At 41.9% G+C, this 21,200-nt stretch overlaps 1 protein-coding gene across 1 annotated transcript in view; it reads left to right on the forward strand.

Moving 5' to 3' along the window:
* Dner (delta/notch like EGF repeat containing) overlaps positions 1 to 21,200 on the forward strand; it is a 291,214-nt gene that overhangs the window by 196,757 nt on the left and 73,257 nt on the right. The window contains exon 7 of the mRNA XM_027942023.2: positions 3,915 to 4,028. Within this exon, the coding sequence (XP_027797824.2) occupies positions 3,915 to 4,028 (114 nt within the window). The remainder of the gene's footprint in view (positions 1 to 3,914; positions 4,029 to 21,200) is intronic.

The raw sequence follows: 21,200 nt of genomic DNA on the forward strand, positions 1-21,200 counted from the left end.
ACCAACTTTCAACCAGATCGAAGGAAGAACCTAGGCAAAGCTTTAACGATTTTTTTAACTTGAATTCCTACAGTCACCCATTTTGTGTTGACTCCTAAGTTATGAGACTGCATTAAAAAAAAAAAAAAAAGACGCAGAAAGGGTGATGTGGGAAGTGTTAGGTACCCAGTCCAGAGCGTGGTGTGTACATGATCTGACAGCTCGGGGCAAGTCTTTGCTCTCCGAGGGCTCAGGAAAGGACTCGCTGACATTTGAGAGCCCCTTGATCCAGGCTCAGGATGCTCAAGGCTCCTTGTCCTTTCTCCTCCCAGAGATGGCCTCCTCAGCTGGTGGGTTTGATGCAGGCAACAATAAATTTGGAGCCTCCAGCTAGTAGCTCAGCCCAGGCCGACAACAAGGCCTGGATTCTCTTGACAAGCCAGGTAGGGACAAGCAGCAGGGCCTGAACTACTGCTCTAAGATTCACCTACAGAAAAAGATGCCCTGTGATCCTACAACCCCATCACCCCAGCCTGCCTCCCTGCCCCCCCCCCCCCCCCCCCCCCCCCCGCGCCATCACACCCACATTCCTCCACTACTGCTTTTCATCTGCAGTAACAGCGAACTTGTAGACAGGCCAGTGTGGTCTGGTGACTCCACTTAGTCTTTCCCACCACAATTCCATGGTCTCATTCTTTCCAAATCTTTAACACAGTTGGGCACACAGTACACAAGCCTGTAATCAGGAGGCTGGGGCAGGAGGATTGCAAATTGGAGATCAGCCTCCACAACTTAGTGAGACCTTGTCTCTCTCTCTCTCTCTCTCTCTCACACACACACACACACACACACACACACACACATACAAATTCTGCAGAAAACAAAGACAAAACTAAAACCAGACAGCAAACAAACAAATGAAACTTTAAAGACCTGAAAACTAAGGGGAAAAGAAAAGTAGTAATTATAGTGTTCATGTCAGACTGAGCTCCTTATTGGAGGGGTGCTTTTGGCATTTTGAATGTGACAACTCTGTTGCCTAAGGCCATCTCAAGGAGTGCAAAACTTCAACCTCTTCACTCACTAAATGCTGGTGTGACCCCCAAACCATCCTGACAACCTCAAACCCCCAGCACATTAAAAAATGTGAATTAGCCTCTTAGGTTGAAACCTTACAAATCTTGCATATGGTACTGGAGCATTGAACAGCAGGTAAGATTTATCTTATAGGTTGAAGTTATTGGATCTATAAGAACTAATTATATGCATAGGAATATTTGTATATTATAAGTCAAATGTGGTTCTTAAAAAGGAAAATTTTGATAACAATCAATATAGTTGAAAGTGTTCAATTGGAATTTGTAAATGAGACCAAATGCTAATTAACAAGGACATTAAAAATAATCTTTGGAACAATCTCTTTTTATACATTAAAATATTTACAGATGAAATGAAATTTGTTTTAAAATGCTCTCGTGGGGAAAATATGAACATAAGAGGAGACCCGATGAAATCAAACATAGGAATGTTAATATTTCAATAATTATTGAAGCTAGGTGATTGGTTTGTGAAGTTCGCATTCCAGTTTATGTTTATGTTGGAAATTCCCGAATACAAATTCAAAGAAAGTGGTTGCCACAATTTTCTTTAAGGAACCTTGAAGTCCACAGAAGCCTATGTTATTCTTCTACTCTTTCTGTCTGATAGGGACATATAGTCCTTTTAAATGATACCTAATTGCCTCCTGGCTGTCGTTCATGTTTGCATCTGATTCTGTGGTCCCAGGTCTTTGCATGACAGGACTCATGACACCATCCATACTGCCTCTAAGAACTTACCACTCGTAATCAGTTATAGATTTCATAAACATACTTTTCTAGCCATATTATAGAATATTTGAAGGCAGGGATTAAAAAAATCATTCTTGCCATGTCCAGACCAAGCATATGACACATAGGCTGTAAGTTATGCAAGAATATTTAAGTCATGAATGGAGCATTTATGATTTTACTTTTTATCTGTCTCTGTATCTATGAGGATTTGTTTCTTTCCATTATTTTCTTTGATTTTTCCTTCATACTAGATCCATGTTTACTAAGCATGATGGCACTCACCTGTGATCTCTGTTATTCTGGAGGCTGAGGGAGCAGGATCACAAGTTTGAGGTCAGCCTGTCTCAGAATAAAAATAAAATAAAAAGTGCTGGGGTGTAGCTCAATGTAGGGTGTCCTGGGTTCAATTCCCAGTCCTAAAAAAATTAATAAATAAAAATGAATCCATGTTTGTTGATGTTAGCAATACTTAGTGCCTTAGGTATGATGTTGTGTTTAAGGGACTGGACACAAGCATGTGACTCCTGGATGACTTTATGTGAATTACTTGACCTCCCTAATCCTCAGTTTCCTTATTTGTGAAATGGGAGTGACCTTAGGGGGTTGCCGTGAGGAGGAGTCAATATATAGGTAAAACATAAGTGCTCCATGATAAATATTAGCCATTATTTTTAGCCAAAATTATTCCTAGCATTCCTCATAAAAACAATTCACTGTCCTGTACTTTGAATTTAGAGATGCCATTTGAAAATATATTCTTAGCATAGTATTATCATATTAAAATATTCTGTTCTGGATTTTTAAAAGAGGGAATTTTTAACTCACAGGCCTATCTTACCCATCTTCTCGTACCCATGAATTAGCTAGAATCTTCTAGAATTTTTTTCCACCATGAGAGGAGGAGCAGAATTGCAAATGAATCCACAATCTGTAATTTATACTAGTGTGGCAGGTAATTGAAGCCCAGGCAAATGATCTTTCATCTAATATCATTTATTTATCTTTGCAAATCTCTTATGCAAGTGCTAATGACAGCCTTTCAAAGCTATTAATTCAGAAAGACAAAGTTTTTTATGTTGTTAAAACCATGGTAGGAATATATAAAATGTTGCAGTACTATTATAATCATTTAGAAAATATCTTGCATAAAAATCTATGATAGAAACCATCTCCACAGTATTAATGCTCCTGTCACTTAAATAACGTAATTAAGAGCAGCTTTTTCCCCCCTCTTTTGATTTCATGTCCTGTAGTTTCCAATTTTTCTTTCAAACCATTGACCACTTTAAGATGAGAAGTATATTAGTATGCTAGTTTTTTTTTTTTTAATTGTCTCTCTGGAGGGCTTTGTTTTCACAATTAATAAAAAATATGGAATTTATTTAAAGCTTTTTGGCCCCAGGTGTAGTAGTAGATTTACACCCTTATTTCCTGTTCACATGCATGTGATTATGTTACTATCCAACAAAATCACCATGGGAGGCTGGCTTCACAGAGAATTTAGAATCGGATTTATGAGTCAAATAAGTATTAAGAATAATATATTAATGTGCTTAGCATTATAAGTGCCTCAATCTGTTTATCTTTAAAATGAGGGGATAAGACACAGAATTAAAACAGATGGGTTCCTCTAGCTCTAAAATATTATAAATTCAAAATTTTAATACCCAGACATTTTCCTAATGCCATTTACAGAGGTATTGCTGTGACCTAGGGGGAAGTGGCCATCAGCTAACTTACTTCAAGCAGAGCACTGTAAATTCTCAAGTCAGAAGGAAGCTGTCGACAGGGATGCTGGCATTCAATCTGAGCTTCTGGAGGCTGGGACAAGATAAAACAGACCCTGTAGAAAAGACTTCTTTTGCAGGAAAACAGTTTTACAAAGCAACTGATTTTTTTTTTTAATGGATTCTAAAGTGCTATGATTATTTCTGGTTATAAAACTAAATGACAGATATCTAAGAGTGGCTGAGAGACTAGCCCCAAGGCTTCTGCATCCTTGGGTGGGTACCAGTTAAGTCCACCCAATCGGGGGGCGGGGGGCGGGCTCCTGGAGGTTCTGGAATAGTGCATTTCCTAAAATGCACCTCTCGTTTTGCACAGGTTATACTGGAGAGCTCTGCCAGTCCCAGATTGATTATTGCATCTTAGATCCGTGCAGAAATGGAGCCACGTGCGTGTCTAGTCTCAATGGATTCACCTGCCAGTGTCCAGAAGGTAAAAACCCTTCATTATCCTAGTGATGCTTGGCCTTTTCCACTTTAAATCATAAATTAGCTTGATCAGCTTTCTACTCTGAATTTCCGAAATCTCTGCACAAATGCACATTCTATTTTGTTTCAATTGTGAAGTAAAAATAGATGACTCCTTTTAAAAAAAAAAACTATGCTACAATAACTTGAAAAATTATGTTTGAATATTAGACATAATGTAGGAATTTCAGTGACTTCTATTTAGGCATTGAAATGAATTTCTATAATGAAATAGGGTGAAATAGAGTCTCTTTCTGATTTCACTTGTTAAGATTCCTATTTTGTAAGCTTATTTCATTTTTGGAGGGGGGGGGATTGAACCCAGAGGTACTTGAACACTGTTTTAGTCAGCTTTTTTGCTGCTGTGACTAAAGTATCCTACCAGCACATTATAGAGGGGGAAAAGTTTATTTGAGGCTCATGGTCTCAGAGATCTTAGTCCATAGAAGGCCGGCTCCATTCCTCGGGGCTCAAGGTGAGGCTGAACATCATGGCCAGAGAGAGTCGGGGAGGAAAGCAGATCACATCATGGTGACCAGGAGGCAGAAAGAGAGACTCTACTTGCCAGATACAAAATATATACCCATAGCCACACACCCAATTAACCACTTCCTTCAGCCACACCCCACCTGCCTCCAGCCACCACTCAGTTAATCCCATCAGGGTTTAAATCACTGATTAGGTTAAGACTCCTACAACCCAATCATTTCTCCTCTGAACCTTCTTTCATTGTCTCACACATGAGCTTTGGGGGGACATCTCACATCCAAACCATAACAACCACTGAATCACATCCCCGGCCCTTTTTATTTTTTATTCTGAGACAACGGCTTGCTAAATTGCTTTGGACCTCACTGAATTGCTAAGTCTGGCCTCAAACTTGTGATCCTCCTGCCTCAGCTTCCAGAATCCCTGGAATGATAAGTGTGCATCACCATGCCCAGAAATGATTTGTTTTTTGATATCTGTCCACGTAAAGAATTCAACATAAAGTTCACCTACTTTAGTGTTTATGTCAGCTTTATAATGTCTTAGAAAATTCAAGTCACCTGGAAAGCCACATCTTTAGGGGCCACTTTTATTTTTAAAAACAGTTTTACTGTTTGTTTCTCCTGAAGAAATGGACAGATAATCACAGGCAGGTACTGGTCTGGTGTTCAGGGAATGATCTTGCACATTTCTGCTTGGGGGGATGCTATGGGAGGGATTTCTTTAAACCTTCAGGGTTGTAAGAATAACGTGACATTAGAGTTGTTTTTTCCCTTAAAACCTCCGTGTAAGCTCCTGGTCCACAGAATTGACATTGACAACTACATAAAGTAGAGCCACACCTTCTGCCCAGATGTGGCCTGGAGCCTGAATATGTGGGGCAGTATCTCTGCACTGGCTCTACCCCAAACCGCCCTGGCTGGGGGTGGAGGTGGGCAGTGGTGTGGACGGTGTGAGTGAGTCAGTTTTATTGCTGCTGTGGCTGAAAGACCTGACAAGAACAATTTTAGAGGGGAAGTTTCTTTGGGGGCTCATGGTTTCAGAGGTCTGAGTCCACAGCCAGCCAGCTCCACTCCTCAGGGCCTGGGGTGAGGCAGATCATCATGGCAGAAGTGTGTGGTGGAGGAAAGCAGCTGGGGACATGGCAAGGAGAGAGTGCCCCTCAGGGACAATATGTAAACCCCCAAGGCCCCCAGTGACCCACCTCCTCCAGCCACACCCTACCTGCCTACAGGTACCAGGCAGGAAATGAATCCACGGACTAGGTCAAACTCTCATAACCCACTCCTTTCACCTCTAAACTTTCCTGCACTGTCTCACATTGAGCTTTTGGGGGACACCTACCCTAAACCATAACATGGCCAGATTGGTGTTTATAAGAGGCCATGGCCTTGCAAGGGCTTGGGTCCGCAGAAGCTGCTCCTGTGACCAGCAACTCCTCGTGCTCTTTATTTTTTTATTATTAGTTATAGATGGACGCAACACCTTCGTGTGATTTCTTTATTTTTATGTGGTGCTGAGGATCGAACCCAGTGGCTCACACGTGTGAGGCAAGCACTCTACCACTGAGCCATGACCCAGCCCCCGACCCCCACCCCCACACTCTTTAATGTTTGGAGAAATGAGTGTTCACTAAAGAAGGGCAGACTCTCATCTCCCAGCTTCTGTGCAGAGGCTGGGGCTGAGGTTGGGGCAGGGCAGGATGGCTGTGGTGCCCCCAGTGTCCCCCTCTGTGTGGGTCTCTGTGGTCACCATGGTGATGGACCCGATCCCCCACCCCAGCTTTCTTTTGAACACAGGCAAACAAGTGGGAAAGCCTGGACAGTTACCAAGGGAGGTCTCCCTGTGTGGAAGACCAGCAGGGTTTAGTCACCCTTTGGAGGACTCAACAGCTGAGCAGGCAGCACCACGGCCACTCACTTCTGATCTTGCTGCACTGCTTCAGAGCTTTGTCACACCCTTGATGAGTCAGTTGCCACCTACCTCTGGTGGCAACCTTGCTGTTTGGTCAAGGGCAGTCTTCAGGGTCATTGTGGGATCCAAAGGGATTTTTGCGAAAGAGTTTGGATGACTCCAAGTGCTTTGTTATTAATATTGCTTTGATTTTTTACTAGAAAATCACAATGGTTCCCAGAGGCTCAGAGAGGGGGACATTGTACAAAATCTACTGGTATAAATGGTGACTCTTGAAGTAGAAGCTAGGAGTTTTGCTTCCACTCATACTTCCTTTTGTAGTTGGTAGAGATTTTCTGAGCACTTGCTGTATGCCAGGTGCAGTTTTAGGTCCTAGGATTTAATGGTTGGCAAAAGTATATAATGGCATGCAGTTGATGCCTCAGAGATGAACAGAAGGGATCTGCTAAGCCTTGAGGGTTAGCAGAATCTCCTATGTGCCAAAATCCTGAAAGAAGAGAGGGAGGAGATGGTATGGTTGAAGGTGTGGCTAAGCTAGGAAGTCGGGGACATGGTGGCAGCAGGTCAAAGGGGCAGGGCAGGCTAGTGGGGCTTGATGGGGCAGAGGGCGGCCCTTCATCTTCAGTCTGGAAGGAGGGAGACAGAGGCTTAAGTTTGAGGTCCAGTTCCACCACTTACTCCCCAGGTTTGGTTCATGGGCAAGGGATCCACCTCTTAGTGCCTCGGGGCTTCAATCTGTAAAACGGAGGAGAGGATAATGCTTGCTTCACAAGTCAGCGTATTGATTCCAAGGGATGATGCAGACAGAGGGCTTAGGAGAGTATCCGCCCACGTGCTCAGTACACGTTCGCTGTTTTCATCATCATTGTCTTCATTACAGTTATTACTGTTAAACCACTGATACATTTAAACAGGGAATTTGAAACATTCATGCAGTAACGGTGTGGAGCATAAATGGGTGAGAGACAAGAGGAAATAAGAGAGAAGGCTGGGGACAGAGTGGCAGGGCAGAACACATAGCGCGGGGCTCCTTGGAACAGAAGGATAGAATTGGACCAGGAGAGAAGCTGCTAGATTCAAGAGAACTTGGAGGGTAAAGTAGACAGGATCTAGAGAAGGATGGTGTGTGGTGGCTGAGGGGACGAGGTGGCAGCAGTGTGCTTTGCCACCTTTCAGTTGGCTGTTCTGTCTGGGAAGAAGCAGAAAAATGGAGCCGGGCTCTGTTTGGTTATGTTGGGTTTGAGGGCTCTTTGCTGTCGGCATGGAGATGCCCGGGAGCAGGTGTGGGGTGGCTCTGGAAGAAGTCCCGGCCAAGGCTAAGCACAGCACCAGGCCTTGGAGTGTCACTTGAACCTGAGAGTGTGGCCTCTCAGCCCCCCCCCCCCCCCCCCCCCAAGGCTGCCTAGAGAAAGCTCAGAGGAAACGCAGCACTTTCCCAGGGAGTGGATGACAGTTTCTATGAAGTCCTTCATTGGGAGGCCTCCCTCTGTGGAAGACCAGCAGGGGTTTAGTCACCCTCTGGAGGACTCCTAGCCAAGGGTTTGAAGCTCCCCAGTAGGAGGTGGGGCCTGTTGTAGGGTAGCCCTTGTAGGAACTAAGCTGACAGAACATCTGGCCCTTTGAAAAGAGCCCGTGTCCCCAGGAGCTCTCTCCCGTCAGCCACACTCTGAGAGCAAGTTTGAAAATTGCCTCAAATTGTCAGACTGTTGTGGAGCTCTGAGGCCCTGACCCTCCTGCTTCCTCCCCACTCCTCTCTGCACGCTGGTTGTTTTAGTCAGCTTTTTCACCGCTGTGACTAAAGGACCCCATCAGAACAATTGTAGAGGTCTTAGTCCCTGGACAGCAGGCTCCGTTCCTCAGGGCTCAAGGGGAGGCAGGGCGTCATGGCGGAAGTGTGGCGAAGGGAAGCAGCTCACATGGTGGTCAGGAAGCAGAGAGAGACTCCACTCTCCAGATACAAAATATATATGCCTTAGCCACACCCTGATTCCCCCTCCTCCAGCCACACCCCACCACGTCACTTACCACTCAGTTAATCCCTATCAGTGATTAATTCACTGATTGGGTTAAGGCTCTCATAACCCAATCATTTTTCCTCGGAACCTTCTTGCATTGTTTCACATGTGAGCTTTTGGGGGACACCTCACATCCAAACCATAACACTGGTGTTGATTGTTTGTCCCCATTTTCCTGAGCCATCCCTGAGAGAAGGAAATGAACTTTATTCATCTTGCCCTCACCTGCTCCAATAACCCTAGCTACATACAGATCATGTTCTGTGTTAGCACAGGTTAGTTAATATTGGGTAAATAAAGCTCAACACTTAGATCTCTCACTCTGCCTACTAATTTGACCCTCATGGTACTTCTATGCAGGGAACATTATTAATGTTTCCACTTAACAGACAGAAAACTGAGGCCCAAGACAGCAAATAACTTGCCTGAGGTCATAGCCAGAAATTGAGACCCAGGCATCTGGGCTCTCCAGCTCCTAACCACTGTCCTATACATCTTTGAATATAGTCTTTAAAATAAGTCTCATGATGTTTATTTGTCAAGACTTTCTTTGCAACCACAGTTGTGAGTGAAATAAACGCAGAGCTTTTCAGGTTCTAGGACTTCTAAATGTCCCTGCTATTTCAATTCCTTCGTATGGAGAAACCGAGACGTTTCTTTCATGTGTATGTACGTCTGGGTAAGGACAGTGGCATACTTTACAGCAATCTTTCCAAGGGCAGCAAGCTGTCGGAACTGCCTGGATGCTGCTTCCAGCACTGCACGTTCATATCCCAGCTCTTCTGTCCGTTCACCTCCGTCCTTGTTCCTCTGAGGGTCCTTTTCCATCTCATTCGAACAGGTCCTCAGAGTCCTTCCTGGGTACTGAGTCTTGCCCAGAGTTCAAAGTTACACCTGAGAGCTCCATGAGGTCATCGGTCATTGCTCATCGGTCCCCATCCCCCAGGAGGTATCTGCTCTTCTTCCACATCCAGGTTTCGCCTTTCATCTGGCTTTTCTTTGAATTTCTAATTACTTTCACTGGACTCATATTTGAGGAGTGTCGTTCCAGATTCTGGTTACAATGGGGGTAATAAAACATGAAAGTAAAAATGTCACGTGTATTTCCCTACCTTACTGAACGATCACAGCAACAAAGATAAGTTCCTGGAACCCGCGGTTACTACTTTTAAATGTCCTCCTTACCCAGAGGTTGTCTTTATGTTTAATTTGGAGCTTTGTGATCCTTAAAATTTTAAACTAAATGCATTTAAATTCTAAAGATTTCTATGTGTATTTAATATCACTGAACATTGGCATTTGAATGTGTATACTTAAATATATGAATATATAGCTGGGTGAGGTGGTGTGCACTTGTAATCCTAGCTATTCAAGAGGCTAAGGCAGGAAGATTGAAAGTCTGAGGCCAATCTGAGATCCCCACCTAAAAAATGTGTGTATGTGTGAGAACACACGTTTGTGTGTGTGTGTGTGTGTGTGTATGTATTGACATTTAAATATATAGTATTATAATAAAGGATATGTGTATATATACTATATAATGATATTATAATCATATTGTGATATGTAACATACATTATAATAATATTATATACATACCCACATGCATATATATGAATATATTTAGATATATATGTGAATAAAATCTGAACACTACTATCCAGACACCATCATCACCCACCCCCACCCCCGGTGATGATGAATTAATAAAGGGAACCAATAAAGACAAAGCAATAGGGAATCTCTCAGTTCTGCAGGTGTGACCATTCTCGTTGTGCCTAGCTTGGACTCACCTCCTGGCATCTACCTGCTACAGAAGGCACCTGGCAGTCAGAGACCAAAGCAAGAATATGGGCTTCATGGTCTGTTCTGGGAAATATTATTTACCCAATATATTTAAAAACTTTAACATTTTAAATGCTAAGATGTTTAAAAATGAAACGTTTTCCAGCTGGGAGGGTGGATATGTGGCATTTGGTGGTCTGCCTCGCCCTGGGGTGCTGCAGGGAAGTGTTGCAGAGCCTGGGGACCAGTCCTCTCTGTCCTGAACTGCCAGAGCATGGTGTCGGCTTGGCTATGGGATCCTGAAGCTCTTTGAACACAGAAAACCCCACGGCCAGTGTGGAGCCCCAAGGCTGGCCCACTGATGAAGCTGCAGAGTGGAGAGGTTTGGAATGTGGGTTTTAAACTACATTGTTTAGGTCTGAAGTCTGCACCAGCTTCTTGTGTCAAACTCCCTTACTTCTCTGAGGCTCATTTTTCTCAATTACTCAAATGGACATACTAGTCTACACCACATACCAAGTTGGTGCAAATACCAAGAGCTGCCTAAGGTTAGCCGTCATGTTGCATCATGATTAAACAGTTGCATCTCCTGAGTGGGTCACATAATTTTTTTATCTCTTCCAGCCTTCATTTTCTAGTTGTAAAATGGTGACAGTTGACTACTACCTTCAGGGCCCTTATTCCTCAAAGTCTTTGATTCAGGTATGTCAGCTTAGGAGCCTCTTGCTGAGTCAATAAATCCATTTTGCTTCATGTTTATAGACAAAAGGGAAAGTCTGCAGTTTAAATCTTTATGTTGGCCCAAAGGTCCTGTAGGTTAAATCCCGTTGCTACGAGCTCCAAGGGTTTATCCAAACTATTTGGTTTTCCTGCATTTTATAGCCTTGGGAATCCTCCTGTCTAACTCAGATTTCAGTGGTAACACTTTTCATCTTAAAGGGATTTACGGGCAATAACAACACATGTCATAAAAGTTATCTCTGAAATAATGTGTATTGTTCCAAAACAAGGCATGTGACCTCATCACATGAGGTCTGGGCTTCCCGTAGTTGTGGGATCTGGTTGTGTATTGCAGTGTCTCACATGTGTGACCTCCATGAGAGCACTCTCTTACAACCCCGTGACACTGTGCGCTTACCTAAGAAACACACCACGTGTCCTCATAAAATTAACAGGCCCAACCAAAATGCTGTTCCTCTTTTAAAACTGGCCATTGTCTCTGGATCACCTCCCCATTCAGGAATCTGAGCAGCTGAGATGTGGGGTGCTCCACGTGGTGCGTACTTTCACCTTTTAGGGACCCAACTGGAGTGTGAGGACGTAAGTGCCAGTGCGATTTGATGACTCCTTGCTGTGGGCTGGTGAATTTTTGTTTTGTAACTTAGTTCATATTTTCTGTCTTCCTTTCTTTTCTTACACACAGCACAGTTTCTCTGACGTAGTTTAAGTAGAAATTCTGCAGGGAATTCTGTCCGCTTGCTTCTTCCCATTAGCTGTGGGGAAGCAGCTGCTGTCTCTCAGGGTGGCCGGGCTCCCACCTCAGCTTCTGCACCTCCTCCTGAGGGAACCTGCAGGTGGCAGTCAGAAGTGACCGTGTGAGGAACAAAGAAGTAACCATATATTGACGTTTTTCTTTCTAAAAAGAGGATACGCTTCACAGATAAACACAAATTTTGGTGTTTTCAAGGTGTGTGTCCAGATCTGCACAGGACAATTCTTTAGCATTCTTACAACTTCTTAGCTTTAAAATCCAGGTGTATGTCTTGAACTTCAACTATTGTGTTTTTCTTATGGCTCATATGATAACAAGAGCACCAGCAGTGACAATGACGGCACTGATGACATCTGTCGATGGTTGAGTGGTCTTCGTGTGCTGAACACTGTGTTTGCCCTTTGAAGTTCCTATTCAGTGTGATTTTGTGGCCAACAGCTGAAGCTCAAGTAGACTTTGCTATCTCCATCACTTAGTACCTGGTGACCTTGGGCAAGTTACTTTAATTCTCCTTGCCTCATTGTCCCCTCCTATAGAGTGAAGTACTATTAGAACCTATCTAATGGGGTTGTTCTAAGGTTTTAGGGAACTCTGAGTTTACAGTGTTTAGAATAGTGCCTAACAGAGCACAAGTGATTGATACCTGGCACTGTTCATCACTGTGACAGCCGTACAGGGAGATGTTATTGCTTCATTTCGCAGGTGAATCAAGAGGCCCGAAGGTCCTAGTGGACCCAGGATACAAATCCTCATTTGACTCTGAGGTCCACATTCTCTATGCACAGCAGGTTCTCCCTGATCATGTATAGTCCCCTGTGAGAGCTGTGTGGATGCACCTCCAATGTCCCTTGGTGGACTCTAAGCTCCCTGCGGGCAGTGATGCTAAGTGTTCTTGTGTCTCTTAGAGTGCTCAGCATTTAGGTACATGAGAGACATTTTTTCAGTGAATATTGGGTAGATAACTCCATCTTGTTCCCAAAAAAAAAAAAACCACTCTAAACAGGAGGACAGTCCCATAGCCAACATGGATTAATCAACAATTAATAAAGTAAACAGGTGGCTCTCTATGGCTAGACTCTTTGCAACCCAGTCGTGACAGCAGGGAGGAGGCTTGGACCTCTTTTGTCTGTTGTCAGTGCCCCATTCATGATTGGTTTGGGGTCATCCAGAGACTTGGGCAAGGCAAGACTTGCAGAATTTAGGGACCCCTTCTCTGGTTCTCTTCTTCCCCAAGACCCTCCCTCACTTCTCATGGTGAAGCTGTCCCAGGTTCTTTCGCTGGGTTCCTATGGACAGAAGGTACAACTTTAGCAGGGCACAGTGGTGTATGAATGTGATCCCAGCCACTCAGGAGGCTGGGGCAGAAGGATCACAAGTTTGAGGCCAGCCTAGGCAACTTAGCAAGACCCTGTCTCAAAACAAAATAAAAAGGGTTGGGGATGCAGCTCAGTAGCAGGACCACTTCCTGGTGTGCATGAGGCCCCGGGTTCAATCCCGTTACCCTCCACCACCCTACACACACACACACACACACACACACACACACACACGAGCAGCTTCAGTGCTGGTGTCTGAGGCTCCCAGGTCACAGTTATAGCTGTGGCCTCCCTTGAAGGTCAAACACAAAACTTGCCCCAGGCTGCCTCCAATTGGACTCCCTCCAAACCTGCCTGCTCTGCCTCCCTACAGAGCCTTGTGGTTGTGGGTCTTGTTTTGGGTCTGGAGTTTGTAGTTGTCATTTGTGGGAAGGCCTGACTGTGGAACACTTTTTTCTCTGTACCAGAAACAGGACATTGTTCTTAAATACAACAAAATCTCTTACAATAAAAATGGAAAAAAGTAAAGAGAATTTTTATTTTTCTCTGCAGCAGCAGAATCTGTCTCCTTACACACATCCCTCTTTAGACCACAACAGTGGAGAAGGCTGGAGTGACATTTTTGTCCTTCACGTGGATCAGAATGTTATGGGATGCAGTTCTGGGCCTTATTCGGAACCATCCAGGTCCGGGTTGTGACTCCTGAAAGCTTCCTAAGGTTGAAGCTCAGACTCAACCTGAGAGCAAGGAGACCAAACGTGAAGCCCCCGAGTGAAAGTGTGTTCTGCTATTGACTTCATCAGATTTTTCTTTGGTTAAATAAACCTCTCTCTGGCTCTGTTTTTCTAACCTAAATCCGTCTCCCCTGACCTAATGTCACACAGGCAGAAGGCAGTTGAAGACACTTACACTTCTGCTCACCTATTTCTCCAGACAAGCATACTCCCACTGTTCTTTTCAATCGTCCCATTTAGGTTCAATTGTAATTTACAGGAAGAAGTTGTCACTTTTAGAGTCCCTTCCTCACTTTCAAATCCCAAACAGTCCACACCAAGTGGTATTTCCGGTCACTACGACCCAGGGCACCCACATGGGATTGTTTATTAGCCACTAGCCATTTGACTGCATTTGACCATGGGCTGCTGGTCTGTGACAGGCCAGGACATTATGCAGCACTTTAAGTCATTTTTAGCATTTTCCCTCAATTACTGAAGTCTGTGCTCAGATGAGCTCAAAGAAAAAAAAAGTTCCTACAATTCCATCCCCAATAGAGAGTCACTTTGGATTTTAGGTGAACATCTTTGAAGTCCCCTTTATAATGCCCTTTTCAGGACACCTAGGATTGGGTCTTCCTGTGCATTTTCTTCTGCAATGAGCTTCTTTACTGAACAGTGTGTCCTAAATGTTCTTCCACACTGTTAATTTTTTTCCAGAAGTGTTATTAATGGCTGAGCTTTATTCCATCACCTGAATGTGGCACAATGCATTTAATGAAAGATCTAATCACTCACACACTGTTTGTGGGTTGCTTCCTTGTGGCAGTTGCGGTGGCAGTCACCAGACAGACTTGGCTTGGCCTCATGGGTCTTGTGGACAGTGACCATGAGAGACAGGTGGACAGGAGGATGAGGGATGGGGCAGGGCTCTTTTAAGTTGACCCCTCTCACCCAGGCGGGGGTTGGAGAGAGTGTCAGGAAGGGTTTCCAGGGAAGCGAGGTTTAAACAGATCTGCAGGAGAGAGCAGGGTGGAGTCCAGCAGAACCCAGTGCAGAATGAGATGGGGAAGGTGTAAGGCTGAGAGGGAAGACGTCGGCCCAGGCAGCCCTTTCAACAGCACAGTGGAGGGACTGGACGTCACCCGAGAGTCTGCAGGAGGGCAGCTTTAGTGGGTTTGGCAGGGGAAGGGAAGAATTTGAACACTTGGGAGAAATTACTGTGTTGGGAGGAGGAAGAGAAAATTGAGGGAGGACAAGAATTGGAGAATGTCAGGAATCGGTCGCCCTTGTCTTGGTGAGGGGCCCGGCGGAGGGGGTTAGTGTTGGCCGTGGAGATGGAGAAGGTGAGCAGGTCTGTCTGTGAGGAGACGCAGTGGGACAGAGGGTGCATGTGCAGGCTTTGGGCCAGATTTTGGTCAGCTTGATGTCTAGGGTGCCTCTGGGAGGGAGGATGAGGAAAAGCAAACCATCTAGAAATGTAGCTGACACGCTTTCCTTCCCACCCCTCAAAGCTGTGGTTTCTGTCCAAAGTGTGGTGAGGGCCAACTCGGCTGTGATCATCTCCACTGTCTCCTCTCCCCTCTCCTCAGCCACTGGCTTCTGTGTTCTCCAAACACACCAAGGGCTTGGAAATGGCCCTCCAGGGGGTACCATTCACCCTAAAGCCGATGCTACTTGGGGCCTTGCTCCCCAACCCCCTGTTGTTGGAAACCCTCCTCTGACCCTCACCTGGCCCTCCTCCATCCTCCAGGTCTCCCTGACTGCATTATTTAACACAGCCCCAAACCTCATGACCCCCGACCTGTCTAGCAGCTGGTAGTGCTAGCCGATGGTGTCTGATTCCTTGTTTATCTTTCTGTTTTCCAGAATGTGAGATCTTGCAAAGGCTGATATGTGATTGGTCTCAATTAGGATAGGTTAGTGAACAAACCACCAAAGGAAAATGCAGAGCTTTGGCCTAAACCTCTGAATTTCCAGGGCCAATAACCAATTATTTTTATTTTTATTTTTTACATAACTATATATTTTAAGTTTCATCTCTTCTGCCCTTTTATCTGTTTAGTGTAAACTGGGGAAGAGTTGACTTAACTTTCCTCTGACTTTTTCCAGTTAGTTTTCATTTTTCTACCTTAGCTCTAAATTTGTGTTTCTGTTCTAGGAAAAGTCCTAAAGGTGTTTGTTTGTTTCTCAAATTAACCTTCTTACGAATTAAAAGTCACCTTTTAACTGTAACCCTATTGGATCTTTCACATCTGATGGCTTCGTGATTGATTTTCTGCGATGTGCCCTTCTCTTTATCTTACATAACTGCCTGCTTTCTTAGAACCACAGCAAATGTGCTCCCAATTAACTTTTCCAGAAGCACCAGCCAAAACCCCTTCTCCCATGTACTGTCACTGCTCTTCCTTGTCTGCCGAGCCAAGTCTCAGGCTGTCTCTGAGGTCCGGGGCAAAGCCCGGCACTTCTGTCTTTTGAATCTTTGCCACACCCTCAGAGCCCACATCAGCAGCTCTTCCTGCCACTGAAATTGTGTTTGCAGAAAGAAAAGTAAGAAAAGGTCGCCTTGCCCTGTTGTTCTTTTCCCTCTCAGACCTGTCTTTGTGGACTCCCCGATAAGGATGAGCTCTTTAAAAGTCAGAGCTTTTCTCCTTGCATCACTGCGCTGCTTGGGAATCTCAGAACTCAATTTTCTAGCTTCACTTTGATTCAGTAACTATTCATCTATGTATCTGTAATTAATATAAATAATGACTAATATTCAACCTGTTCATATTTCCTCATTGCAACTTTTAAGACCTAGTCTGTGTTTTTCAATGTTTCTTCTAACTCTTCTGTTGTGTAACAAATCTGTTAGAATGTATTCTGTCACTGATCCATTGATTCATCCTTTCATTTATTCCACAAATATTCACTGAGGGCCTCCCACAGCTTAGGTACGATGCTGGGTGCTGAGGCTCAGTGCCAAGGAAGCAATGTGGCTGCTCCTTCAGGAAGTCCCTGGCCTCCTTGGGAGTGGGACATGGATGATAGGTGAACCTGTACCATCACCAGTGAACAGATATGCTATGAAGGTGGTGAGCAGGATATAGGGATATACACCTAGCTGGGGGTGACCAGGGAAGGCCCATCTGTTTGACATTTAAGCTGAGAATTAAGACCTAAGAAGGAGCCAGGTTTGTAAGCAGGCAGGAGGGGGAACTTCCAGGCAGTGGAAACAGCCTGTAGCAGGACTCTAGCAATGGCTTGTTATTTCTGGGAACTGAATGGTAACCCCTGGGGCCAGCTGCTTGAATGAGGCTTAGACTGCTCAGCTTAGGTCAGAGCACAGAAAGTCTGTCCAGGGAAGGAAGATCAAATTTTATTCCAGGAACAATTGGAAGCATGATCATGTTTACATTTTGAGAAAATTATTGTCATTGCTCTTTGGAGTCTTGGTCGCAGGGGTAAGCTAGAACAGGAGTATTGTCAGAGGAAATGGTTGTATTAGGGGAGAAATAATTTGTGACTTTGGCTAGGATGGTGGCAGCTGAGATGAAGCAAAGTGTTTGAGTTAAATTGTTAACATTTAAATTGTTAACATTTTTCAGTTTCTTATTGCTAGTGAATAGAAATAGATATATTTTGGAGACGATATATATAAATGGATATATATTGTAAGATCCACCGATGGATTGGTTGAACATTGGAGTTGAGAGAGGAAACCATCAGGATGGCGACAGGTTTTGACTCAAACCATTTGCCAAGGCAGCAAAATCATGAGTTAAGTTTTAAATGCCTGTATACATTATTTCTTCCATGTGAATTGTTTTACATTGTCAGCAAAATTGCCAGTATCACTTTATTCCATATTTTCCCTTATGAATGTTGCATAAATTCCTGACATCTAGATAGATTTCTGACAATATACAGAGTGATTTCATTGTCTCATAATTTAAAATCTTTTGGTAATATATTCTTTTGGTCTTCGCTATCTGATTTTCAAGATGCATATTCCTCAAAGATGTTTTCTTTTTATTTACCTAATAAATATTCAGCAGGCATGTTCATATAAATATTGGTCCAAATATGAAATTTGAAGTAATAGTCAAGTAGCTAAATTATATATTTTTGTATTAACCCCTCAATCCTTAGTAGGTTTCTTTTGTAGTTCTATTTTATTTATTTTCCATTTTGATTTTCAAATCTTTCAACCTTTCCTAATTATCATATCATTATTATAATCAGTTGTTTTAAATCTCTTGACTGCTGACATTGCTTCCATATGATTGAGATCCAGTTTTTCTCTGTATCGTATTTTCTTTCTGACATTTCCTGATGTGCATCCTCTGAGATCTGTACAACTTGAAATAAACTACTCCCTATAATACATATTGCAGAATTCATCATTCTCTTTGCACTTTTCGGTTAACATTATCAAACAGTTTTTCATCTCCTACTCTTCAAAGAAGATGGTACATCTGAATATATTGTCTCACGACCATCTATTTAGTACTACATATTATTCTCCTATTATAGTTTCTTAATCTGTAGTTAGTTCAGAAGCACTACTATTATATTCATTACTTAGGTTACAATATTCCACAAAACTCCATTCCATTTGTTCTTAATACACAGCTCTTCATGTTTTGGAGGTTTGAATGTGTCCTTGGCAGGGCTTGAACGGCTCTTGCTTTTGCCACAATAGCAAATTTGGTTTCTGCAAGGAGATTTATTATTTATTCACTAACCAAGCAAAGATCTTAAAGGGTTATGTTACTAAAAATAGAAACCTTACCCAAGGATATCTAAAATAATCTAATTTAGGGTCATAACATCATATTTCAAAAACAGAACAAAGCAGAGTTGTTCCTATCATTGGAGATGAACTTTACAACTCTTTACATAATGTATGTCTGTGTCTATACGTTGAGAATGAAAGTGGGGAGACGAAGGGAAGGGAGAAGACACAGTGATTGAAAATCTTGGTTCATTTTTTGTCTGTCTTGGAAAGATGAATTCTGTTCTGACTGAGTCTCAGCTACAGATGACCTGAAGTCTTACAGCATGGTGTCCTGTCTAATTATAACCTAGTTAATATTTGTTATTACTTTAATGCTGTGAATCTGCATTCTCTTTCTCTCTCTTAAAGTATAGCTAAAACCACTTGATGTGTATAGCTGCCCTTTTATTTGAGGAAATGAGACAAATGAGGAAGTTGAGACATATAAAAGCTAGTTACTTGATTGGAATGACATAGTTTATCAACTAGAGTTTGATTTATTTTCAAATAATAGAAACCTCAAATAACAGATATGGAAGTAAGTCAGTTTGGGATGAATTTACATCTTAACAATTTCAAGACTTCTGATCCATGAACATGGTATATCTCTTCATTTTGGGGGAGTTTTTAATGTTTTGTAGTTTTCAGTGTAGAGGTCTTGCATATCTTTTGTTAAACTTGCTTCTATTTTATCTTTTTTGATACTATTTATAAAGGACATTTAAATTGTTAACATTTTTCAGTTTCTTATTGCTACTGAATAGAAATACAATTGATTTTTTATAGTGACTTGTATCCTGATACTTTGCTAAATTTACTTATTAGTTTCCCATAATTTTTTATTTTTTGGTACTGGGAATTTAACCCAGGGGTGCTCTACCACTGAGCTATACCTCCAATCCTTTTTTTAAAAAAATTTAATTTGTTATTTATGACAACAGAATGTATTTCAATTCATATTACACATATAGAGCACAGACCTCTAATCCTTTTTAATTTATTTTGAGAAAGGGTTGCACTAAGTTGCCCTGTCTGACCTCAAACTTGCAGTCTTCCTGCCTCACCCTCCTGAGTCACTAGGATTACTGGCGTGTACTACTATGCCAGCTAGTTTCCACAATTTTTGCTGTATATGTCTTTGTATTTTCATCATATAAAATAATAGATTGGCAAATAATAAGAATCTTGATTATTTTCCCTTTATATGCTTTATATTTTTTAATTGTCTGACTGTATGTAGCAAAACTTCTGTGAAATATTGCTGAAATATACAGCCTTGCTTTGTTCTCTATTTTAAGGAATAAGTATTTGTTATTACATAATTAAATATGATGTTATTTTAAGTTTTTTTTATATGTCTATAAGATGGAGTAAATTACCTCCTATTTTAGTTTGCTGAGAGTGTTTTCTTTTTAAAAATTAATGAATGGATATTAAATTTTGTCTATGATTTTTCTATACCTATTGAAATGATTGACTTGTATCATGTACACATGAAAGGAATACATTATTCAAATATTGCATACAATAACTCATTTTGTCCATTTAATCTACCAGTTACTGAGAAAGGGTCCTTCTCTAATGATTTCTGTTTCTATTGCAGTTTTTTCTTTCATGTATCTTGAAGCTATCTTATTAGGTACTTACACATTTAGGACAGTTAAATCTTCCCAGTGAATTGCCTGCTTTTCATATTAGACATCTCTTTTATGTCTGATAACACAACTAGTCTTGAAGTCTATTTCTCTGTTATTAAAAGAACCATGTCAGCTTTCTTAACCTTTGTTTTTCATGTTTTCCACATTTTTTTTTTGCCTCCATTTTTATATTTAAAGTGTTCTTTTGGAGAATACATAGATAGGTTTTACTTTTTCTAATACAGTTTGACAATTTCTGCCTTTGAATTAGAATGTTGGTCCATTTACATTCAATGTAATTATTGATGTGTTGGATCTAAGTCTAAGTCATTGCCATTTATTTTATCTTTATCTATCTATCTATCTATCTATCTATTTATCTATCTATCTATTTATTACTTTGCCAAACTTTTTTTGGGTAAAGAGAGCATCTTAAAAATATTGTATTTCCTCAGTTGGATTTGTAGCTATACTGCTAGATTTTTTTTTTCTTTTTTAATTTTGTGGTTGTTTCTCTTTTGTTTCTAGTGGCTTCTCTGAGGACTAAAGCATGCAGTCTTAACTGATCAGAATCACTTCATGCAAAGTATATAATTTAAAGATGGTGTGATTTTATTAACATCCTCTCATTCTTTGTTCTTTTGTCTGCATGACTGTTCATGCTATAACATGCTATGAATGTTAAAACATCATAAGTCAGTGTTTGTATTTCTGCTTTTAACTGTTATTTTAAAAGAAATTAATAAAAGAAAAAAATCAATATTTACCTGCTAAATGTACCATTTCCAGTGCTCCTCATTTCTTCTTGAAGATCTGAGTTTCCATTTATTGCACTTCCATTCAGCTTAAATTACTTTCTTTGATATTTTTGTTGAGTGGATAGCTCTGCTGGAAACAAATTCTTTCAGCTATTCTTTATCAGAAAATATCTTAATTTACCCTCATAATTTTCCTTAGAAGTAAAATTCTAGTAGACAGATTTATTTTTCTCAAAGATGTCATATCTTTTGCTTC

Source organism: Marmota flaviventris, chromosome 11 (assembly GCF_047511675.1).
Source record: "Marmota flaviventris isolate mMarFla1 chromosome 11, mMarFla1.hap1, whole genome shotgun sequence".
In the NCBI taxonomy this organism is placed as follows: Eukaryota; Metazoa; Chordata; class Mammalia; order Rodentia; family Sciuridae; genus Marmota; species Marmota flaviventris.